This window comes from Primulina huaijiensis, chromosome 11 (genome assembly GCF_012295235.1).
Source record: "Primulina huaijiensis isolate GDHJ02 chromosome 11, ASM1229523v2, whole genome shotgun sequence".
In the NCBI taxonomy this organism is placed as follows: Eukaryota; Viridiplantae; Streptophyta; class Magnoliopsida; order Lamiales; family Gesneriaceae; genus Primulina; species Primulina huaijiensis.
This window is the reverse complement of record NC_133316.1, coordinates 7,356,090-7,367,104: the sequence shown is the minus strand read 5'-3', so window position 1 is coordinate 7,367,104 and position 11,015 is coordinate 7,356,090. Positions and strand designations below refer to the sequence as shown.

The 11,015-nt window shown below is 34.5% G+C and overlaps 1 protein-coding gene across 1 annotated transcript; it reads left to right on the top strand.

The window, feature by feature from the left end:
- The first annotated feature begins 239 nt into the window (after positions 1-239).
- Positions 240-794, top strand: LOC140988329 (uncharacterized). The gene has a single exon (XM_073457359.1). The coding sequence runs from the start codon at positions 240-242 to the stop codon at positions 792-794; it is 555 nt and encodes a 184-aa protein (XP_073313460.1).
- The last annotated feature ends 10,221 nt before the right edge of the window (positions 795-11,015 follow it).

Sequence of the window (11,015 nt, the reverse complement as noted above, 5' to 3'; positions counted from 1 at the left end):
TTTCGGCCACCTAGGAGATTTAAATAAAAAATTGGTCAACTCACAACTTTGATCTCCTTATCCAAAATTTTGGTAGATAATCCCTCAACTTTAATCCTCAATATTTAAACAATTAAGCAATATTCTTCCTTATTTTTTTTAGCTAAAAATCAACCACCCCTAATCAGATTGGTACTTTGCAACGAGCTGGAAAGACGCGTTGGAGTTCTCATTTTGAGTCGATTTACAGTATGATAGATATGTACATCTCTGTGATTATTGTGCTTGAGCAGATGGTGGAGGAAACATCTTCGAATTCTATACGAGGGGAAGCTACAAGTTTTTTGATTGCATTGAGATCATTTGATTTCATATTTATCCTATATTTAATGCATAAGATTATGGGGATCACATATTTTCTTTGTCGAGCTTTGCAAGAGAAGTCTTTGGACATTTTAAATGCAATGGATTTTGTCTCAACCACCAAAGATTTACTTCATACTTTGAGAGTAGAAGGTTATGATATTCTTCTAATGATCGTGCAATCAGTTTGTGAAAATAATGGTATTGAGATACCAGATATGAATGCTTGGTATAGATCTGCTACAGAAATTTCGAGCCAGCAAAGGGATTCTATTATATTTGAACATCATTACCGTTTTGATGTATTTAATGCTGCAATAGATATTCAAGTGGAAGAACTCAATAGCAGATTCGATGATGGGGCTGTAGAAATTTTTAGACTTAGTTCTGCTTTAGAACATCGAGACAACTTTAAGTTGTTTAATGCTGACGATATTTACAATCTTGCATAGAAATTCTATCCTAGTGATTTCAATAAACAAGAACTATATTATCTGAAAAGTCAGTTGGATCATTATAAGTTTGATATAATTCATCATTAAAGGTTTCAGAATATTTGTATTATTTCTGAATTATGTCGACGATTACTAGAAACTGAAAAGGAACGTCATTATCACTAAATTGACAGATTGATCCGTCTTGTTTTAACGCTCCTTGTTTCTACTGCGTCAACAGAACGATCATTCTCAGCTATGAAACTTCTTACAACATCTCTCCGGAATAAGATGGAAGAAGAGTTATTGGCAGATTCTACGATTGTCTACATTGAAAGAGAGTTTACTGCAAGGATAGACGTTGATTCAGTAATTGATGAGTTCTACTCATTGAAAAACCGCAGGGCACATCTTCAGTAGTTTATATCTGGTTTGTATCACTCTGTAATATTAATATTTAATTTTTAAATATTTGATTTATATTATTTAATGTTGTTTATCGATTTATTTAGCCCATGATCAAAATATTTTCTGGCTACGTACCTGCTTGCAGACAACCTATACTTGGGTGAGTTATAATTTAAGTAGTAGCAAAGGGGCTGCTATCGGGGGGTTAGCTTCTGTCCAGAAGATTACCTAAGGTTCGGTTAGGGTCCTAAGAGGGTGGCCAAGGGTCTGGTCATGAGGCTAAGGGCCTGGGGTCGAAGCTAGACTAGGTTCGAATCACACTAGAACTAGGACTCTTGTGCAGAAAAATACAGCAGCTTCCTAGGTATGATCGAAGGTCTTGTTGGGCTTGAATTGGGTTGAAAAAGGTTTATTTAGGTGTTATTAAGCTTTGGTTTAAGTTTGGTTAAGTTTCGAGTCCATACTAGTCAAAACAGGGATATATGTCTAAGTTTAAAAACGAATCGAGGAACCTATCGAAAAGCTAAATTTGAAGCCTAAGAAATAATTATGGGAGGGTTCTAAGGTATTAGGATAAGTTTGGAATGATATGGGACGTCGGTTCGAGGTCTGAGGATGAATACGAAAAAATATGCTGCTAGGGGTAAAACGGTAATTTTATACTCGAAAATTAGTTAACGTCATGGCAATATCATGAATGTTGTTTTATATGATAATATGATTATTTTAAATTTTTATGGATGTTTTTATGATTTAATATGTTAAAATGTTATTTTTAAATGTTTATGGATTTTTTTAATGTTAAAATGTGTATTTAAAATGTTTATGGATTTTAATATGTTAAAACGTTTATTTTAAATGTTTATGATTTAATATGTCAAAATACATATTCTAAATGTTTATGATATAATATGTCAAAATGTTATTTTAAATGTTATGATTTATTATGTTAAAATGTTGGTTTCAAATGTTTATGGATTTTATGATTTAGTATGTTATGATTTATTATTTTAAATATTTATCGGTTTTTATGATAAAACGAAAACGTTAAAAGATATGTTGCATGCTTGGTTTAAAAGAAAAACGTTATATGCATGTTCAGTTTTATAAAGTGATGAAAATACGAAATGTTGAAGGAAGTGAAGTAATTGTGACTAATACGATGACATGTTGGAGATATCGTGAGGGAGAAGGTCCCAGTGGGAGCTCGACGATCGTATTTCCATTGATACGAATACGATGATATGTTAATACGTAAGGCTAAGGCTCAGTTGATGGGTGAGAGTGTCGCTGATGTCCCCGCCGCTCAGTACTGTGGTTACATGTAGATGGATCCATCACCCAATACGTAGACGAACACGAAAGTCACAATTAACGATCTGAATTCAACAAAAGGAAAAAGGAATACGTATATGTTGATGATAATATTAATATGAATATGTTGATGATATTATGAATATGTATATGTTGAGGATAATATGAATATGAATATGAATATGTTTATGGTGAAAATGAATATGTTTATGATGATAGGAATATGTTTATGAAAATGTTTACGAAAATGTTTATGAAAATGTTTATGAAAAGTTTATCGAAATGTCTACGTTTAGAGTTGGTGCATCATTATGAAAATGTTTTTGTTTAAAGTTGATGCATCATTATGAAAATATTTATGTTTAAAGTTTATGCATCATTATGAAAACTATATTTTAAGTACAAGTATTTTCACAGTTGTATGTGATCTGTATATGTATTACTTGTTATCAAGATTGTGGTGTGTTGAGTCTTTAGACTTATTAGCTGTGATTGATGCAAGTGATTATGATAATAACGTTAATGGAGGTCTTGATGGTTGACTTTGTTGTAGTGAAGGTGCAGATAACCCGAGGACCGACACTAGTTTTTCGCACTAGTTATTATTTATGATTTTAAGTTATGCTAAAGAGACTTGTACGAATTTTTATTTATGTTTTTGAGAGGTTATAGTATGGGCTATACTTTTCAAATAATGCTTTTAGGTTTGGTAAAACGTTTAACGAATTTATGATTTGAACTATTTTCCTTCGGATTTTTAAATGTTAGTTGGTTGTTTCATTTTAAAAATGATGTCATGGCATTTTATAGTATATATATGTATATTTCGAATTATCAAGATTGAGGAGGAAAGAAAAAAATTTCTAATACAAGTTAAGAAAACGAGTAGTTGACGTTTCATTCCCAATAGTAATATAAACAAGATCAGTTAGTAGTGGTTCATATAGCCAATACTAAAAATATTCGAAAGACATAATTTTCAAACCAAGCGTTAAAGAATAGAGCAATAACAATGGTTCATAGGACCAATTTTGTGAAAACTGATGTTAAAAATATTCAGTATGAGCAGTTTTTCAGAATACTGCCAATAATTATATTAACAAGAGAAACTGTAGCAGCAATTTATACAAAAAGTTCTAAAAGCATTCAATGCGTATAATTTCAAATTAATCCTAAAATAGAGCCACAAAAGCGGTTCATAGCACCACTTTTGAGAAATTCGCTGCTAAAAATATATAATATGAGAAGTTTACAAAATTCTCGTAATAGTTATATCAGCAAGAGCAGTTTTCACTAGCGGTATATAAAACAAAAGCTAAAAAGTATTCAATAGATATATTTTAAAAACTATCCTAAAAACTAGAGCGATAAAAGCGGTCCATGACGAAGTTTTTGTGAAAATCGTTGTTATATGACTTCAATATGAGCAGTTTCTGGAATGCTCCTAATAGTTATATTAATAAGAGCAATTTATAAAAGCGTTTTATATGATCAATACTAAAAGTATTTAATAGGTACAATTTCTAAACCATTCCAAAAAAAATAGAGCAATAAAAACTGGAAACAACATTGATTCTGTGAAAACCGTGGTTACATATCTTCCATATGAGCAGTTTCTGGAATGCTCCTAATAGTAATATAAATAAGAACAATTTATATAAGCGGTTTACACGACCCATACTAAAAGTATTCAATAGGTACAATTTTTAAACTTATCCTAAAAAATTAGAGCAGTAAAAACGGTCCACGACACGTGTTCTGTGAAAGACGCTATTACATGTCTTCAATATGAGCAATTTCCGGAACGCTCCTAATAGTTATAACAATAAGAGCAATTTATAGAAACGGTTTATATGACCAACACTAAATGTATTCAAAAGGTATCATTTTCAAATCAGTCCTAAAAAAAAGCGCCATAAGAGCGGCCCACAACACCGGTTTTGTGAAACCACTATTAAAAATATTCAATTAGAGTATTTTCCAGAATGGTCCTATTAGATAAATCAATAGGAGCAATTTGTAGTGGCGGTTGCTAAAATCGGTGCTAAAATGACGTAACTAAAGCGGTTATGAAACCATTGCTAAAAGTAAGGAAATAAAAACGATTTAAGTAAAACCGAATTCGTTGTTCAGTTTTCACGAGCGGTTTTAAAAATTCTCCTAAAAAACCGCTTCTAGAAACACTTTATTTTTGTAGTGTGAAGAATCGTATCATAAAGGTTCTGACATTAGTAAAACAACTGCGAGCACATGAACTTGCTATACGAATGGTTCGCAACCTGATTACACATCCCCCCGATCCGAGGATAGACATAGAATAGAGGAAGCTCTACTCGTGGGATAATTTAAAGTTGATAGTCGAGTCCATTCCAAAGAAAGACATTAGATTAAAGTTGTCCCGTTTAACCTAAAAGGGAACGTATTCGAGTTAGACCATTTAGTATTAGAAGCACCTTCTGGCTTACAAGTGACCCACTATGGTTGATATTTTCCGAGACTATCTAGTTATCTGGGAATGCGATTCTTTCTTTCGCAGTCAAACTAATAGTTGTAGGAGAGCCTACAATAGATGTCCGAAAGTTCAAAAGAAAGATTCTATTGTCACATCTCATACCTTTCTCCTTAATTCCTTCTTGTCTCGCAAGGCTTTCTATCATTTCTTGTTCTAAGTTGAAATATTATTTCTGGCTGCACTTCTGGTAAAACGAGAGCTACGTTGCGGACTAAAAGGAAAAAACGACTGGGAATGCTTTCCCAATACACAAATAGAATAACGTACAGATTTTACAGCTTACAGATTAGGAAATGGGATTCGAACCCTAGACTCGCTCTACTTTCCGATTGAAGGGAAGAATCTTCAACCACATAGAAAGAGAGAGACTGGCTTTGAAGAATTCTAAAGTGAGAAAGAATATGGGAGTTAGGTTAGTAAAAGAATAAGAGAAAAGTGACTCGCTCATTGAAGAGAAGAAAGATAAATCATTACATTCTTAGGGACAATAGGAGCAAAAACAAATAACTAAAGAAATAGGAACTCACACTTCTAAACCTGGGATAACTCAATTTTCAACTTTACCTAAGGGGAATGGACTACTATCAGACTGAGATCGAGAGCAAAGAAAATGGAAAACTTTCTGATGGAATGCTAAGGACAAAGAAAGAGCAAGGAAGGACTCGAAAGCTAGAACAGAAAGCATATCCCTTTTCCCGAATACGTTAAAGGTCTGGGTCTTCTGGTAGTGGTGGTGGTAGAAAGCTTCTATCGACTCCAGGATTACCATCATGTCCGTCAGTGCTAGGGGATCGTCTGGGAGGCATAGAATATGAACATAGTCCAAATTCTAAACGTAACCCATCATGCAATTTAATCTAGTTTTCAAAACATTTAATCCTTAAATCATGTAAACGGCTAAACATATACTGTAAATAACTGTAAAACATATGTCATGTAAACATGCAGGTGATAGCATTAAACCATTTAAAACATTTAAAACATTCAAACTTTCAGCCTTCAGCTTGACGACTGAGCTTCTGAAGTTGGCGGTTGCACAATCCTTTACAGGACCCTTGCTCTGATACCAACAGAAACGTCTACTACTAAAATACTGCTAATTTTTTATTTTTTGTAAAATATTTTCGAAAATTACTCAAACACATGCATTTAAAAAAAATGATTCAACTACTGAATAAAATACTGCAGTTAAATAAAATTATAAATATCAACGAATCCCTAGACTACTGTTTTAAAAGAACTTCAATGCAATATTCGAAATCCTGTCAAATCCTCGACATGAAAACGATGTGAAACGTAAAACATAATGTATCTACCTTGACTCATAAACATAAAGTGCAGAAAAATGCAAGGTTCTCGGGTCAACGTGCACACACTCAGCTCCGCCTACTCAGTCTTCAGTGCCTCCAGTCTCAAAATCATCATGCTCACCTGCATCATTCACACCTAGTGAGTGTAAAGACAACACATCTGATTCGTTATAACAAGTATATATACATAACAAGCAACAGTGAAAAATACTGTAATTAACATAAATTTCATGATCTTAAAAGCATGAACTTAAACATAGCAAGTCAAAGCATAACGTGTTCATCACATAACTCATCATATCAACATATACGTGTTCATTTTTTATATTTAAATTTAGATCATTAGTTGTGACTTTCGTATCAGCTCTAGTCGAGGGATCTATCTATGTATAACAGCAGTACCCGACGGCGGGGACATCAGCGTTAGTATTACCCATCCACTGAGCCTTGGCCTTACATGTTCGTGTTCGTATTAGTCACAACCAACTCTCATCCTTCAAAACATATAATCATATTCATCACTTATAAAAATCATGCATATACGTAAATTTCCTTAAAACCAAGTATGCAACGTTTTTTCGTATTTCCATAAAAAGTCATGTACGTGATTACATGTAAATTTAAAACATGCCAATTTGTGACCAGGGCGCTGTCAGGACTGTTAACTCGACCCGGGTGAAAAATGACCATTTTGTCCATAGAAACCCTAATTGGCCATTTTACCCCTAGACGTCAAAATTTCGACCCGAAGCCAACCAAACACCTCAAAATATATTTATAATCATTTCATAGACGTAACCTCGAGCCCGTTCTGTAACTTTTATGATTCGTTTTAAAACTTGGATCGGGCTCCTGTTTTAACCCGAATCACCCAAAAATCAACCAAACTTTTTCCAAATTAAACCACAACTTAATTACACCCTACAAGCCCCTAACCAACCATATTCTGGCTATTTTGAGTCCCTAATCTCGGCTGCAACCTGCTGGAAAAGTTCTGTACGTACAAACCTAAAACTAGTTGCACCGCCGAGCCAAATCTTCGACTCTACGACTAACCGACATGGACCAGCCCCGAACCAACACTTACTAGGACCAAGATCAGGCCGTGGAACCCCTCCTAGACAATCCCTACTCACACCTACTACCCATGCACCCAACCATACGCGAATCACCAGAAACAAGCCCATCCCTACCTTACTCGACTCTTGCGCCTCGATCTACTCCTAGGCCGTGACCAGCCATGGTTGAGGCATCCTGGACCACGACTCAGACCCCTTAGGGTCTACACCGCGGCTTGTTTTGACTCCCCTATAGCTGGTCCCCTTCCCAAAGCCGGATCTAATCCATACCGAGCCAACATCCAAGAAATCGATCAGTCCTCTACCATGACACGTTCCAAACCCAAATCCAGCACCTAGACGCCTTCGATCTCAACATGTACAGCCCTTAAAAAAAACGTAAATCAACAGCTCCTTACACAAGCACAACAAGGACGTGAGTTTCATGCAAATAAAATGCATATTTCATGTCAAAAATCGTATAAAACTTACACAACATGATTCATCTAAGATTTCTCATGTAAAAACATACAAACGACATATATTGATGTGAATGATGAGAAAAACGGGATATAGGTGTGCCTTTGCGTATATACGCTCGAAACCTTTGAAATATACGCGTAGAACTTGCACCGGAGAGACGGGGAAGGAGTTCTTTGCAAAGCTTGAGAGGATTTCGAAGGTTGCTGCTGTATTATTTTTTTTTTTGGAAATTTTTTGTTGAATGGGAGAAGGGGGCGGCCGAATTGTTTAGGAATAGGTTTAGGGTTTGAGTGTAGGGCTTAATTTTAATATTTAGTGTTAATGGACCCTTAATTAAAAATAATGATGTTAAGTAGAATTTTAGACCCATTAGGCATAAAATAATCTCATTAAGCCCAAAAACACTCCCGAAAAATATTTCGTTTAGATACGCTTTTGAAAATATTGTCCAAACCCTCAAAAAGTCTTTCGACTCGCTAAATTTTGCGTACCGGTTTAAAATATGACCCGACGAGTAAAAATATCCAACCAAAGCTCATTTTAGAAAATTACCTTTAATTACATCATATACTAAATAATTAAAAATATTTTTTCAATAAAAATATTTTTTCTAATTATCCCCGATCTCCGTTTCTCGTTCGAGCGCTAAATACTATTAAAAGCCCTAATGAATGAAACTTTAATAAACCATGAAATAAACACATATTCATGGAATAACCATGCATTTAATGCATTAAAATAATTAAACACATATTTTAGTAAAACCCTAAATTGCATGCAGTCAGATTACATAGTAGAATTTTCTAGACTTTACAATACTGATGCAAAAGTTGTGGTGAAAGAAGCAGTGATCAAACCTTTGGCGTCTATCCAATTTGTGGCCGTAGATGGCTGATCAAAGATTAGTCCAAGAAACTTTAAAAAAAAAAAAAAAGAGTGAAATGACCGCTAGTGGATGATATTCACCAAAGTAAAAGTTTCCAGATGTGGGGATTAAACTTTTCTGGTTTCGTCTGATCGATAAAATTACTGCATGTCTGCCTTTTATGGATTACGATATCTTTCGATGACATTCGCTGATGGATGAGACTGCACAGAAGGTCCTATAGATTGTCACCAGGGACGGAGCCACCCCAAAGGCTGGGGTGGGCTCATGCTATAATTTTTGGGCTTAGGAATTCTTTTTTATTAACAATGGTTTAATTTGTTTGGAGCCCAGGCTATAATTTTTTGGCCTAAGAATTTTTTTTATTAACAATTTAATTTGTTTAAAATTTGATGTTGTTGACCGTTTAAAAAAATTTGTTAAACTCTAGTCACAGTACATACACAATCGAGCAACCCAGAGATTAGAGAAAATAAACAAGCGTCCAATTATTAAACCCATTTCCCAAATAAACCCAAGTAACCCTACCATTTGCCTCTTGTTGCTGTAACCACCACCGCTAGCAAAGGAACTCTCGATTGAAGTTAAAATAGGGTAGAGCTCGTTCCAAGCTTCACTTTGGTATCAATATTTCCAAGAAATATTGATTGTAGCCCCTGTTTCTACCATAGTTGGTCTACATCTTGTTCTTCAATTTTCAGGTGATTTTGCTTCGATTCTAAAGTGATCTTTTGCATTAGTTGGTTGTAGGAGAATCTAAATACCCCAGTACATGCTTATTTCCAATGTATCACTTCTGCGATCTTGAAGTTTCCCGCTTAGACGAGAAATGTGAAGCAAGTGTAATCAGTACTCTTTTGAAGTTTCCCACTAGTATTTGTGATTTTCTAATTTTTAATTGAACTTGATTGTAGATCTCTGTTTAGGTTATACGAGTATGGGATTTTGTGGCATCACCAACAATATTTCAAACTTATTGCATTGCGCTTCCTTTCAAGTTAAAATAAGATTTTCTTTGATCAATTTATCATTTTTCCAGTAAGCAGACATAACTTCTAATTGTGAAGTGGAATTAATAGAATCATATTTAGGTACATAATGAACAATCTGGCTGGATGTAAGGTTAAGTAGTTTTCATAGACCTTTATAAATATATACATAGTTATTATGTATCAACCATTATTAGTTTGTTATTTTTATTTTTTGCAACTTTGGTTTGCATGTTCAATGTTATTTTTTATGTGATGGTGTAGCTTTCAATGGAAGCTCAAAGAGGCAAGAAGAAAAATATGTTTTCATATTTTAAACCTACAGCTAGTACATCGACTAGAGATCAGCATTCTCCAACTAATGATGAGATCTCAAACCATGATGAACAACACCCGATCAAGTATCAAAGAGTTGATATTGATGATAGCGGTTATGTTCAACTAGATCCGGCCAAGCGTACTCCAATTTGGCAATGTCCTATCAATGAAAGAGATGCAATCAGACGAGCTTTTATCTTAAGGGGGCCATATCAACCTGTTATGGAGTATCCACGAACCAAATTAGGAGAACAATACAGGCGATTTCAAAAAAGTTGGTTTGAGCAATTTCCTTGGTTGGAGTACTCTCCTAATAAAGATGCAGCATTTTACTTCCCATGTTTCCTTTTCCAAGAAAAAGAGGCTCGTTATGCTGCATTTACAGTTGATGGTTTTAGAGGTTGGAAAAGAGTTCATGATGGGAAAATATGTGCTTTATTGATGCACACAGGAAGTCCCACTTCACCACATAACAATGCCGTGGAATCCATGAGTGCTTTGATTAATATAAGTAGTCACATTGATAAAGTGATGAATGCACAAACATTAGAAGAAGTGAAGAAAAACCGTTTGAAGCTTACGGCCACAATTGAAAGCATTCGTTGACTTTGTTTGCAAGGATGTGCATTGAGAGGAAATGATGAATCTTCATATTCCAAAAATCAAGGTAATCTTATAGAAATGATAAAGCTTATGGGAAAAATGGATGTTAACATTAATAATTTTGTTTTAAAAAAAGCACCAAAAAATGCAAAATATACATTACCAGATATTCAAAAAGAAATTTTGCATATTCTTGCTGAGAGAGTGAGAAAAAAAATACGTGAAGAGGTTGGGAGTGCAAAATTTTGTATTTTGATTGATGAGGCTAAAGACATATCAGACAAAGAGCAGATGGCTATTGTGTTGAGATTTGTTGATCGTGAAGGGTTCTTAATGGAGGGTTTCTTTGATATTGTGC

Bases quoted from the DNA above. Each gene is read 5' to 3' on its own strand.
- LOC140988329 (XM_073457359.1), top strand. From the start codon at position 240: ATGTACATCTCTGTGATTATTGTGCTTGAGCAGATGGTGGAGGAAACA.